Source organism: Balaenoptera acutorostrata, chromosome 13 (assembly GCF_949987535.1).
Source record: "Balaenoptera acutorostrata chromosome 13, mBalAcu1.1, whole genome shotgun sequence".
NCBI lineage: Eukaryota > Metazoa > Chordata > Mammalia > Artiodactyla > Balaenopteridae > Balaenoptera > Balaenoptera acutorostrata.
Window position 1 is genome coordinate 77,618,267 of NC_080076.1, and position 14,026 is coordinate 77,632,292.

The following is a 14,026-nucleotide window of genomic DNA, read 5'->3' on the forward strand; positions in this document are numbered from 1 at the left end:
GGTCAGAGAGGTCTTTCTGATAAGGTGATATTTGAGCAGAGACCTAAAAAAAGTGAGAACAAGCCATCTGGTTATCTGCACGATGACAGCCCAGCACAAAGGCCCAGAGTGGGGGAGCACATTCAGTGTGTTTGTATGTCAGCAAGGAGGCCAGGTGTGGCTAGAGTGGGGTGAGAGGGGGCCCAAATCACACAATACCTTTACAGAGGTGAATGGGATTTGGGAGACACTCTGAAGGTAAAGCAGACAACATATGATGACTGGACATGGAATTTGGGAAGGAAAGAAAAAGGAATAGAGAGGGACACCAAGGTCTTTGGCCAGCACTGAAAGGACACAGATGCCATGAATTGAAATGGGAAAGCCTGCAGGAGAAGCAGGTCTGGAGTAAAATCAGGAGTTTGGTAGAGGGCATGTTTAGCGTGAGGGAACTATCAGACTTCCAACCGGAAAAGTCTCATATTCTGTGCATATACAAACACCCACCCACATCAATACGCATCTAGAGCTTCAGGGACAGGTTTTGGCTGAGAAGCAAATTTGAGCATTATCTGTATAGAGATGTGTTTCAAGCTACAAGATAGGATGAGATCAACAAGGGAGTAAGAGCAGATAGAGTAGAGAGAAAGGGTCCTGGAAATAGGTCCTGGTGCCCGTGACTGTTGAGAGGTAGAGAAGACAGGCTGGGCAGGAACAACCAGTGACAGGAGAAGTCCTAAGAGTGTCCCAAAGTCCAAGTGAAAACCGTTTCAAGAATGGCAGAGGGGGTGAAACCACGTTAAATACTGCTAAAAGGTCAAGTAAAAAGAAAACTGAGATGCCCTTGAATTGACTATTGTGGAAGTCCCTGATGAACTCGGGAAGAGCTGTTTCGGTGGTGTGATGAGGATACAAGAACCTGGAGCACGTTCAAGAGAGAATGGGAGGAAAGAACACAGAACAGTAAAAATAAACTCTTTTAAGCATATTGCTGTAAATGGGAGCCAAAGATAGGGGAGTGGAGGCGGGTGTGGGTCAAGGGAGTTGGTTTTGATTTTTCAAGGCTGGATATTCTCTCATGTATTTGTATGCTGTGGTGAGTGATCCACTGAGAGAGGAAAGCTGTTATCATAGGAGAAGGACAATTCCAGAGAGAATCCGCGCCTCCCTGCCAGCCATAACTTTTATCACACAGCAGGTAGTGATTACACACAGTGCTCTGAACCTAGCTTTTTGTACTAAACAATATAACTTGGAAATTAATCTACTTCAATCGATGCAGATCTGCCCCATGCTTTTTAATGGCTACACAGTGTTCCCTTCTGTGAAAGTACCATAGGCAGAAAGCCAGATAGATATCTATCTATGTTTACCTTCCCAAGTCAGCATTTTATTTTATTTTTTAAATATTTTTTTTGATGTGGACCATTTTTTTAAAGTCTTTATGGAATTTGTTACAACATTGCTTCTGTTTTATGTTTTTGGTTTTGTGGCCGCAAGGCATGTGGGATCTTAGCTCCCTGACCAGGGACTAAACCCGCACCCCCTGCGCTGAAAGGCTAAGTCTTAACCACTGGACCACCAAGTCCCCGAAGTCAGCATTTTAGAAGCTGCTAAACTAGTGGCCGGTGATGTTTAAGAATTTTTTATCTTATGATGAAAAATTTCAAAAATGCAAAAATAGTGAATAGTATAGTGAACCTCCATATATCCATCATCCAGATTCAACTATTAACCAGACAAGGCCAAATCTGTTTAACCCACCCATCTCTTTTTGCTCAAGCATTTTAAAGCATATCCCAGACTTGGGACTGACATATACACACTACTATATATAAAATAGATAACTAATAAGGACCTACTGTATAGCACAGGGAACTCTACTCAATACTCTGTAATGGCCTATATGGGAAAAGAATCTAAATAAGAGTGGATATATGTATATGTATAACTGATTCACTTTGCTGTACACCTGAAACTAACACAACACTGTAAATCAACTATACTCCAGTAAAAATTTTTAAAAATAAAGCATGTCCTAGATATCATGTAATTCCACTTCTGAATACTTCACTACACATCTCTAAAAATATGGACATTTTCTTATATAATCACAATGCCATTATCACACTATAAAAAGAAGAATAAACCCCTTGGTTTCCTCTAATACTCATTTTATATTCAAATTCCAAATTGTCACCAAATTTTTTTTTCTACAATTGGTTTGATTGATTCAGACTCCAAAAGTGACTCAAAGGTTGTTCTTTTAATCTAGAGCAGGCTCCTTCCTCCCCAACTTTTTATTCCATGCCACTGGCAGAGGCTTTTAGTTGTTCTATTTCATCCAGGTCAGGGATGGGCTTTTGATTGTATAACTATATGTCTAAAAATATCTTTATGTTGTCTTTACAACTGCTTGATACTTTGCTTGACTACTGACTTCTGGGTTAGAAATTGATTTCCCTCAGAATTTTGAAAGTACTGCCCCATTTTCACATCCAGTAATGCTACTGAACAGCCTGGTGCTCTTCTTATTCTTCATTATTTGTACATGATTTTATTTTATTTCTAGAAGCTTTAGAATCCTCTTTGTTCCTGATAATCTGAAATTTCAAGATGATGTGCCACAGTATGCACATTTTTCATTCACTGTGCCGGATACCTTTTAATCTGGACACCAGTGCCCTTCAATCTGACATTTTTCTTCTATTATTTCTTTGATCATATCTTCCTCTTTATTTTCTGTTCTCTTTTTGGAACTCCTGTTACCAAGACTTTAGATGGATTACTCCTTTATCTTTTATCATCTCATATTTACTGTTCTTTATTTGTCTTACTTTCTAGGAGATTTCTTATCTGTAATCCTTTTATTAATTTTCAAACTTTGACAATCACAGTTTTAAATTCCCAGGAGCTCTTTCTCATTCTGATAGTTCTTTTTTCATGACATCCTGTTCTTTATGAATACAATACCTTCTCATATCTCACAGAGTAGTAAGTGCTTATGCAGTTTTATTTTACTCTATTAGCTGTTTTTCTGATTTCTTTTTCTTATTTTTTGTTTCCAAACTGGAGACTTCCCTTATTTGTCTAGAGATTCTCAATGATCTGCTTTAAATTTTTTTAAAGAACTTTTTATTTGGGCAATTTTTAAATGTACACAGAAGAAGAAAGAATAGTATAATGAGCTCCCCCATGTACCCATCACCTGGCTTCAATAATTATCACTATTTTGCCAACCTTTTTTAATCTATTCCTCTCCCCTCCACACTCATACCTCTTCAAAGTTTTGGGTTTTGTTTGTTTGGGGGGTTTTTGTATCTGTCTTTAACAGTTCAGCACTAGTCAGGAATACTATGCACATGGCTGAGGCTTGCTTACTGGAAGGCATCACTTGTGGGTGATTCACTGGGGCAGCAAGTCTTCTCCTTAGATGAACCACAATGTCAGCATATTAGGATCTTTTTTTCCAGGTTTGGTTTGGTTTCTTCAGACAATAAACATCTAGACTTTTGCCGGGGCAGCTGGCATCTGAGCAAAAATGTTGTGTGCACCAGGAAGGGTGATGACAGTTCCTTTTGCAAACTTCAGTTTATACCCCTGTCTCACGATGGCTCTGTATCACACCTTATGCAACCAATTCTTAAGACTCTCTAAGTCTTAAGAATCATCTCTTTCTCTTGGGATTCCCCTGAACATATACTTTTAGTTTTGGCTTTGCCCACACTGAAGGACAGGAAGGGACACTACTATCTCCATCTTCTAAAGTTGGGGGACAAGAGATACTACCTAGAGCTGAGGAACAAGTAATAAAGATTTAACTATAAGTTACAAAGATACTCTCCTCCAAAGAGGAATTAAAATGAATGAAATACATACATTAGGAAGAAGGAGGAAAGAAAGGGGATGAACTGAGCCAAATGCTCATCTATCACAGCAAAAAACAAAAAAACCAAAACACACACACACACACACACACACACAATATATGGGGTTAGTAAACCAAGAAACAGCAATATAAGCCTTTTACTTAGAGATATGAAAGTAGCCACCAGAAGAAGGAAAAGCTGACACCATTAAAGTAACTGTCTATAAGGAACATGCTAGGGATGGGGCAAGAGACTCTCACTTTTCATTATGAGCCTAGATGTGCTACCTCAAGTTGTAATCAATCCATGTACATGTTTTTCTTTGATACAGATATGTTTTAATTTAACAAAAGCATATAAGGGAAAGGGGAATTCTTTGATGTTTTCCCATTATTCTTAGGACAAAGACCTAAATCTTTTAACTAGCTCGTTAGGTCTGTTTAAAAACAACTTTTTAAAAAAAGGCATTTCTAACAATTTAATTATGAACACATCTTCTAGTAGTACAATCTCTAGCAGATCAATTCAAAGACTCACTCTGGCTAAGACATTTTATAAGAAAAGATAATGATTTGAGAATACTGAGAAACTAGATAGAAAAAAAAAAAAAAAAGAATGTACAGTTAAAAGTTACTAGACTGATAGTTAACTGGCAGGATGGATGACTTCTTTCCCAGAACAAGTTTTAACCCCATTAAAGTTTATCAGAAATTGCTTCAGTGTTGTTTTTTTTTTCCTTCAGGAATGCTAATTTCTTCCCAGAATGAGGCTGTAAATTACATTATGTAAAAAGGGTTTGTCACATACCTGGCTTGGGGCAATTTTTTCCTTACAAGTCTCTACAAATATTATCTAGACCAGTGCTGTCCAATAGAACTTTCTTCAATGACGGAAATGTTCTCTATCTTTGATGTTCAACATGGTAGCCGCTAGCCAGCCACATGTGGCTACTGAGGACTTGAAATGTGGCTAATGCAACTGAGTAACTAAAGTTTTAATTGTATTTAATTCTGATTAATTTAAATAGCCACATGTGGCTACTGGCTATTATACTAGACAGTGCAGATCTGGACCACCATGGTTTCCAGTCTCTCCTTGCCCCAAGCTCTTCTCTCTGCACTCAACCACTCTGGCCCGCTGTCATTTCTAATAAAACACATGCTCGCTCCCTCCACAGAGCTTTTCCATTTGTGGTCTCCCTTTCCTACCATGTTCTTCTCTCCCTATTCCCCAACTTCTTCATCTGGTTAGCTACTACTTTTCCTTCACTACCTCAAATTATGTTGTCCACGTATCTGTTCACTTGTTTATGGTTAATGTTTTGTCTCTCCACCACCACCACCACCACAACTCAACCCACCCACCAGCCAGAATACAAGTTCCATTTGAGCAAGTGTCCTGTCCCCCTTGCCCATCACTGTATTCCCACCACCTAGATACCACCATGCCTGGCTCTCAGTAGATACTTAGCCAATATCTAATGAATGAATGAATGACTGCCTTCTCACAATATCAACTGTCATCTCTCTTGGGGACTCCCAATATCCATCTGTAGACCCAATCTTGCTAGTGCAATTTAGTTCCAAATTTCCAACAAGCTTATGAGCATTTCTACTTAAAAGCCCCACTGTCTACACATTAACTATCCTTATCTCCACTCTGTTGCTAGATTAACCTTCAAAAACCTTGGCTTTATTTGTGTCATACAACTCCAAACAAAGAAATCTTCAAAGACATCCAAGAGAAAAGTCAACTGAGGCAAGAGTGAATACACTGTACAAGTACTCCAAGTTTCTTAGGTCCTTTGTAAACCAATTATAAAAAGAAAGCAAGTAAAAAATGTCTCTGCAAAGACATAAAATGAGAAAGTGAAACTTACCACAAGTTCAAAAATGTCCATGAAGACAGAATGTCCCTTAGGTGTTTTCTCATTCAGACTGGCAGGAGACCAGATCCAATAGAAGTAAGTACCATCTGAAGAAAGGTGCACGGTGCTCATAGTGCTGCCCACAGGGAGGTGATTGGCTGGCATTGGCACCATCTGGCACACCTGGACATGAAAGGGAGGAAAACTTCATTAGTGTGACATGTAAATTCTGATTCTATCAGTTCATCATTAATGCCATTAAGTCCAAGAAGAGAATTCAATAGGCCTCCTGGTCAAAATAAAACTGACATTTATCTCTAAGAATAATATATGAAAATTACATGACAGAAATATAAGAGTTCATACAATGGGCCATGCAATAGATTAAAAGATTCCTGAGATTAATTCAAATTACATTTTAATAGGAAAAAGTTTTACTAAACACTTTGAATCTGCTATGCATGTGTGTTTTATCAAACATTTATTAAAAACAAAGCTTTTTAGGGGATATGGGGATATATGTATACATATAGCTGATTCACTTTGTTATACAGCAGAAACTGACACAACATTGTAAAGCAATTATACTCCAATAAAGATGTTAAAAAAAAGAAAAAACCAAAGTTTTAGAGAAACAGTACTTTCTGAAATTCCCGTAGTATATAAATTTAAGGCTTAAGTATATTTAAAGGACAGGAACTATATTTTATTCATCTTTATATTCCCAGCACCTAATTCAGAGTCTAACTCAGAAATTAATCATTATGGAAGGAAGGAAAAAAGCAAAGGCGAGAGGAAAACAAAAGCGAAAGCAGAGAAGAGGGAGAAGGAGTAAAAAGATGAAGGGAGACACAGATCCTAACTTAGCACATGAGGGCTTACTGAAATTCACCACGTCCAGCAGGAGGGAAAAGATGAACACCCATTCTCTGTATTAGACATGAAGCATGTGTTTCTAATACTAAACATCTTTCAGTTTCAGTGTAATGAATAAGTTCTGCATCATTTCACATTAAATGTGCAGTTACATACTAATTTTTACTGCCAGAGAAAAGCACTTAAAATAAGAGAAAATGAGAATCAAGAGAACTGCTGACTAGGTTTTGTTTTTTTAAAAAAATCCAAGAATAGGAACAGAACTGAAAATTCCCAAATAAAAATAATTAGAGAAGGTCAGGTGCCTTCAGGAGACAGTAAGAATGACCTTCAGTTACTCCATCTCTTTGGGTGAGTCACTAGTTTTCCTAAGGTTATTACTTTTGACCCCCGAACTCATTTCATATGAACTTTTTTCCAGACTTGTTTTGGCTACCTCAAAAGTTAAAAAAGTCATTTAGTTGCTATAACCACACTTTGAAATTTGTAATGCCAAGAAATCTAGAAAGTTGACAGCTACTGAATGGCTTAAGCTACCCACAAATTGTTCCAATGCACCTATCTAGTTAGTGAGAACACTGCTTTCTTGGGCAACAAAGTTTTTGCAAAAACACAGAGGATACTGACATTACTTCAAATGTAAACCACGTTCCAAGATTTAACATCTGTTTAAGTCCCCAGGCTATTTCAAATAAATACAGGCAATGTTCTCACCTATCTGCATTACTGATAAGAAATGAAGTTAATTTGGCATCTATTTGTTCATTTTATTCATCTAACAATTTTGGGGGGCTTCGATTGTGGTGCAGTGGTTAAGAATCCGCCTGTCAGTGCAGGGGACACGGGTTTGAGCCCTGGTCCGGGAAGATCCCACATACCATGGAGCAACTAAGCCCGTGCGCCACGACTACTGAGCCTGTGCTCTAGAGCCCGTGAGCCACAACTACCAAGCCCACGTGCTGTAACTACTGAAGCCTGCGCACCTAGAGCCCGTGCTCCACAACAAGAGAAGCCACTGCAATGAGAAGCCTGTGCACCGCAACGAAGAGTAGCGCCCCTTCGCTGCAGCTAGAGAAAGCCCGCACGCAGCAACAAAAACCCAAGCAGCCAAAAATAAAATAAATAAAATTTAAAAAAAAAACAATTTTTGAGCACCTCCTATGTGCTCTGCAGATGCAAAGGTGAGCAAGACTCAGTTCCTGTTCTCCAGGAAAGGCACAGTTGAGTGACAGACAAGAAAAGATGTAACATCCCACTTAAATCCTGGATGTGACTACTCTCAGGGCACTCACTCCACAGATGGTAACTCTAACCGTTCAGTTTGACTTTGGTTGAAAGGCAGAAAGTTGTAGCATAAAGAGCTCAAACTCTAGAGCGGATGGGTTCAAGTTCTCATGCTGCCATTATCATGTGGCAAGATACTTGACCTCTCTAAGCTCACTCCTTCATTGAAGGACAAACACTTACTGAGTGCTTACAACATGCCTAGCCTCAGGTGCCTTAACTGTAAGATGAAACTGCCATAGTCACACCTCACAGATAAGGAGAGGAAGTATATGTAAATTGCCAAACCCACGGCCTGGCAAAGAGAGACACTGTTATTATCAATTATCAATCAAATGTTGTGCTACATTCTAAGGACACAAAGATGAGTAAGACAGGGTCCAGACCTAAAGGTGTGTGCGGTCTTGGGGAGGAGTTAGACACAACAGCAGGCGATTTCAGTATAATATAGCAAGTGCCATAACAGAGCGCTTTAAGAGCACCAAGGATGAGCTCAATCCCAAGCGCACAATGATTTTATCTAAACTCATTTCAAAGCTCCAATTCCCACAGAAAGGCTGTTTAGAACAAATTGAATAGGGAAATAATGCCTTCCCAAAATAGATCTAGTTAAAAAAAAAAAAGCTGGGATTTATACCATCTTTGACTCTCTAAAATTTTTTTAATCCTAAAAAAGTCTGTCGGCCTTAGTAACTCTTAGAGAGCACATTCACTCAGATCATGTGGGAAAACTTAAGACATTAGAGAAAAAACAGAATGCCCAAACGATAACAGTTAAAAGGATGCCACTCCGGCAGGAAACTATATCAACTGTGTTATTATTCCTTCTGATGATGTCACAAACTTCCCTTACTGTCTCCAAAATATAAAATACAAAGCCTTGGTGTTCTGTTTACCTGAAGGGTATTCTGGTCAATGACCTGGAAAAGAGAGTGAGGTTTATTGTCAAAAGATACAGGCCGGTGGAGAAGACTGCCACTGCCAAAAGCAATCCATCCTGGTTCCAGCTCCTCATTCCGGCAGTACACAAAACCTCTGTGGGGAAAAACAGTATACAGGCTAAGTCACCAGGTCATGTCTGAAACCTTGCAATGAGCTACAACAGACAAAACAACATTTCCCTCCTAATTTGTTTTCAATGACTAAGTATGCAAAACATCTGAAGGAGAATAAACATATTATATTAACTTTGAGACTGACAAACTATGGCAAATATTAATTTCCCACAACAAAGTGGAGAGGAGAAAAAGTTGGGGAAACGGTCTAATTAAATATACATAAGGATCTTAAACTGTGGTTTCTTTTGGCAGCAATTCATAGATCTTATATCCCAACTGAAAAAAAAAAAAATCACCGCTGATCCAATGTCAAATCCAAGAACAAAAAGACTTAACTCGAAAAATATCCATTTATCAACATGGAGAAGTCACTAATATAAAAATTCTGATCACAGAGGAATTTCTGGCTAGAAGCTAGAAACAATGATTTTAGGGCTACCAAACTCTTTACAGAGTCAAAATAAAGCTGAAATGCATTAACAGAACCAGAGAGAGAGTGACAGTAAGAGAAAACCAGCCATTCAGACTTGTTTAGTCACTCGTCAGTCTATGGGGAGTTAGCACGCACTCCCAGGTGACTTCATCACAGATTCAGGTAACGAGGAAAACGTTCCAGCCAAATCATTCAGCAAGTTCCATGCAACTGACCTGAGAGTACCATGTAATCCAGACCCCAATTTGCTTACTCCTCTTCCAACTGAGTTAGTAGTATACAGGTAAAGACCATCTGCCGTGACACAGCGTCCCAAGTCAGCATCTGAAATCGTTTTGTCACAAGTAAATTATATACATGCTTTTTCTAATGAAATTATAAACGTGCTTTTTCGAATGAAAAAGCCATTAGGAGGCTGAATGAAAGATAATCTCCCATTTCTTAAATAAGTGCTTCTTGGGAATTCCCTGGCAGTCCAGTGGGTTAGGACTCGGTGCTCTCACTGCCGGGCCCCAGGTTCGATCCCTGGTCGGGGAACTAAGATCCCTGCAAGCTGCACTGTACTGCCAGAAATAAAAATAATAAAATAAGTGCTTCAATGTGACTTCCAGGGAAGATGGCTTGAACACCTAAAACAAAACTCCAAAATGCATGTAGGATTAGAGACCAAGCTCAGGGAAAGAGGTCAGATAGTTATTAGCAGGAGAACCCGGTTCAGTCTGCCAAAGATTCTTTTTCTTTTTTTTTTTTTTGAATAGCAAAAATACATTCCTAACTCTAATCTGAAATGACTAAGCATACAATACTTTCCCTAAGGATTGTGTAATAAAAAAGGTGTGAGATTTAAGAGTTTGGGGCACTTATCAATTGACATTGGGCCTCTTTGAACTTCAGTTTCTTCATCTGTAAGATGAAGATAATATGTACCTCAAGAGTTACTGTGATGGTTAAATGAGACAACATAGGTAAACAGCCACACTGCTCTCTGGTACAAAGCCAGTGCCCCATAAATGGCAAATGATTTTATGTTGATAGACTGATGATATACATTGAACTAAAATCTACTCCTTGTGGATTTTCCATCTAGAGATCCTAATTTTAAATTTCTGGAGTGACACAGCACAAAAGTACAATATCACTTCTATTTAAAAAGAGCAATTATGTTTCCCCTTAGGTATATCTTCCCCAAGCTTAAAACAAATAGTATCTCTCTGAATGATAGTAAGTGGTTTACTATCATATTCTAGAGAATTTACCTTAATAAGAGAGCTTATAAATAAAACTTTTTTTTTTCAAAATTAATCCACTTACTATGTTTAAGTGGAGTTTCTCTACTATTTGTCATATTACAAGAAATCCAGTGTAATAGCACTCAAATTAGTACTAAGTATGTGGTTATCTTAAAAATTCAGTCTACTAATCTAAGACAACCGAGACTTGTTCCTATTAGTTCTTCAAAAAACAGTTAAAAGTAGGTAATCATTTTCAAAATATTAATTTCATTCCTTAAACATTTTATTTTAACTTAAAACTTATAAATATACATTTATTCATCACTCTTTAGATTAAGGCCAAGGCCTTTTGAGTATGGATCTGACAAGGAGTGAGAGTGAAGGTGACAGAGTAAAACAAGATTGGCCAGAGTTGACACTTGTTGAAGCTGAGTGATGGGTATACAGGGTTTACTGTAGTATGCTTTCAACATCTGGGTATGTTGAACGTTTCCACATATTAAAAATTAAATAAGACTACTTTTTAAATTTTTATAAGAAAAACATCCTCTAGCCAGGAGCAAAACCAAAGGTACAAGAGAGTGAAAAGCATACAGATCAGCTTAATACCATCATCCTCAGTAAGAAATTACTCCAAAGGAGATACTAAAAGGAGTAAAAGGAGAGAGTAAAGAAAGGGGTTTTGGTTTTGTATGAATTTATAAATTTCCACCTATAATGTTTAAGAACTTCTTGGGCATTGCAGGCTTTTTGCTTCTCCTATTGACTCCAGTTGAGTCAGTGAAGATAGTAACTCATATCCAGAAGTCTTGCCTCTGTTCCTCTCATCACTTTCACATGACTGTCTGGAAGAAACAGTGGACCGTGAAAAGGCACAGGCACTGGATGAGAGGTGTGCCGATGGCCCACTGCTTAGACTGAACCCCATTCCCTTACAGTTACCTAGGAAAGCTGCCCCCATCAAAAGTGTGAGAAGAAGGGGTGGGCAGAATAGACTCTGAATCCCTCTCTAATTTCTTACAGAATACCAATTTCTTAGAGATTGGCTTTGTTGAATCATTCTAAAGCATTCCATTTAAAAAAAAAATAAATTTATTTATTTAATTTTTGGGGGGCTGCATTGGGTCTTCATTACTGCATGCGGGCTTTCTCTAGTTGTGGTGAGCGGGGGCTACTCTTCATTGCAGTGCGCGGGCTTCTCACTGCGGTGGCTTCTCTTGTTGCGGAGCACGGGCTCTAGGCACACGGGCTTCAGTAGTTGGTGGCACGCGGGCTTAGTTGCTCCGCGGCATGTGGGATCTCCCCGGACCAGGGCTCGAACCCATGTCCCCTGCATTGGCAGGCGGATTCTTAACCACTGCACCATCAGGGAAGCCCTAAAAGCATTCCATTTCTAAATGTAAATAATTTGCTAGGGTTTTTAAAATTCCTACTTTATCACTTATGTAATATTTAATGATATAATCACAAGTACCAATTACAATAACAAACAGGTTTGGAAGCAAGGCAGACTCTTGGCAAGCCTGCAACTCCGTAGGTGGGAGCAGCAGTGCACAGACTCTAAGAAGAGCCTACTGGCCTCATGGGTTTTGTGTGCCACGGCACCGGTCAGTACATCTACCAAGCAAATAAAGAGGCCTAATTCATCTGGTAAGTCAGTTAACTGCAGGTCATTTCAGAGACCTTCTGCCATTTTCACTGAGATCACAGAATAAACAGATATGTAATACCTGTGAAACTGTGTAAAAACATTTTAATCTAGTCCCCTTTATTTAAAGGGGATACTTAACAATTCATGCTCCTTTGAACAATCTCTTTTTTTTTTTTTTTTTTTTTTGCTTTTAGGACAAGAGGTTCACCAGCATACACACAATAAATTACTAAAAGAAACAGTATCAGGCAACAAGACCTGATACTCTATTCGTGGACTTAAGGCTCCCATGCCCAAATTCAAGTACCCAGGAATTTAAGTAATTCATGCCTCCTTGGCAGGAGTGTATGGATGATCCTTTTCCCTTGCGATAGTAAAACCTATCCATTTTCTTACCTCACTGAGTATCAGCTTTTATACTTTTACTGATAAAGCAGACAATGATTACCCTGTATAGGAACCTTGAGCTCTTAATTAAAAGGAATACAGAGTTATATCTAAATCGTTTGCCACAATTACCTAAAACCACTCTTTTCATATCTTAATTTCAATCACAGGACCAAAACCCTTGCATTACCTTTATTTTCAGAACTGGAGCCAGTGTTGCTATCTGGTGCAGGCAACATGTCTTCATACCCCCATGATACTATGTGTTTGCCACCAAGCAAACAGGAGGGGGATCCAGGTCCCCCTTCCAAAAGCAACAGCCTAAATAGGGGAGATAGAGAATCATAAAGACACCGAGACTATCCATTTCAGCAGGAAGATAAAAGTCTACTTAACATCTCAAAGAGCAGAAAACTAAAGTAGTTCTACACAAATACTATACATCTGAAAAGACATTAACAATACATATATTTTTAAATTAGAAAATTACAAAGTAGTGCTTATGGAAATGTTATAATAAAATTGTAGCTGTGTGTAAAATGTATATATTTTACATGTATACATATCTGAGAGAGAGAGATAGAGAGAAGGGGAGGGATGGAGAGAAAGGGGTATGAACTAGGAAACACATATAACACATACAACACTAGGAGTGGTTATCTTTGAGTAGTGAGATTATGAATGACGTTCACGTTTTTCTTTATACCTTAACATCTTATCATCTTGAAACCTACAATAAGAATTCATTACAAGCTATTGCACTTTTTTACCACAAAAATTAAAAAATGAAAAATAACATGCTCTAGGAACACCTTCCAAGAAGGAAAGAAACAAAATTCTCACTTAAGATGAAAAGAATAACATACTTATTTTAAAATATGAGTCATTAATTGACAAAAAAAAGAGTTTAGCAATTTACTTATTAAAAGAGCTTTTATGCACAAGGCTCCCTTGTGTAGAAGGAGGGTGAGGATCCAAAGTGACAGCTTACCTATACAGCACATCGGCTACAGGCAGGGACCCTAGATCTGTCTGTTTCTGTAATAGATGGACTGTATGAACAAAAGTTTTCAATGATCCCCTAAAAATAAAAGGAAGGAACAGAAAATCATCAAAACTGAAACGTCAAATAAGGTTGTTAATGTCAATTTTATTAACCACACGGAGAGCTTCCAAATTGGGTCTGCTTCTGCCAATCAGTAGATGTGTTGTACAAAATGTCAAAACAGACGTGATTCTTACCATGCCAGTTATGATATTCTTCTTGTATTTGCAAAGGTAAATAATGTTCCCCTAACATAAAAGTTCAAAACATAAAGCTCAAGCACAAAGAATGTGTGGCTATTATGCCTGATACGGTTTCATCATCAAGTTGATCTCTAGCTGAAGG

The 14,026-nt window shown here is 38.3% G+C and overlaps 1 protein-coding gene across 6 annotated transcripts in view; it reads right to left on the bottom strand.

Moving 5' to 3' along the window:
• HECTD4 (HECT domain E3 ubiquitin protein ligase 4) overlaps window positions 1-14,026 on the bottom strand; it is a 198,876-nt gene that overhangs the window by 132,095 nt on the left and 52,755 nt on the right. For all 6 annotated transcript variants that reach the window (XM_007170894.2, XM_057526275.1, XM_007170893.2 and 3 more), the window contains exons 3-7: window positions 13,628-13,717; window positions 12,827-12,957; window positions 9,582-9,690; window positions 8,772-8,910; window positions 5,728-5,898 (exon numbers count right to left, since the gene is read on the bottom strand). In XM_007170894.2, coding sequence (XP_007170956.2) covers window positions 5,728-5,898; window positions 8,772-8,910; window positions 9,582-9,690; window positions 12,827-12,957; window positions 13,628-13,717 — 640 coding nt within the window. The remainder of the gene's footprint in view (window positions 1-5,727; window positions 5,899-8,771; window positions 8,911-9,581; window positions 9,691-12,826; window positions 12,958-13,627; window positions 13,718-14,026) is intronic.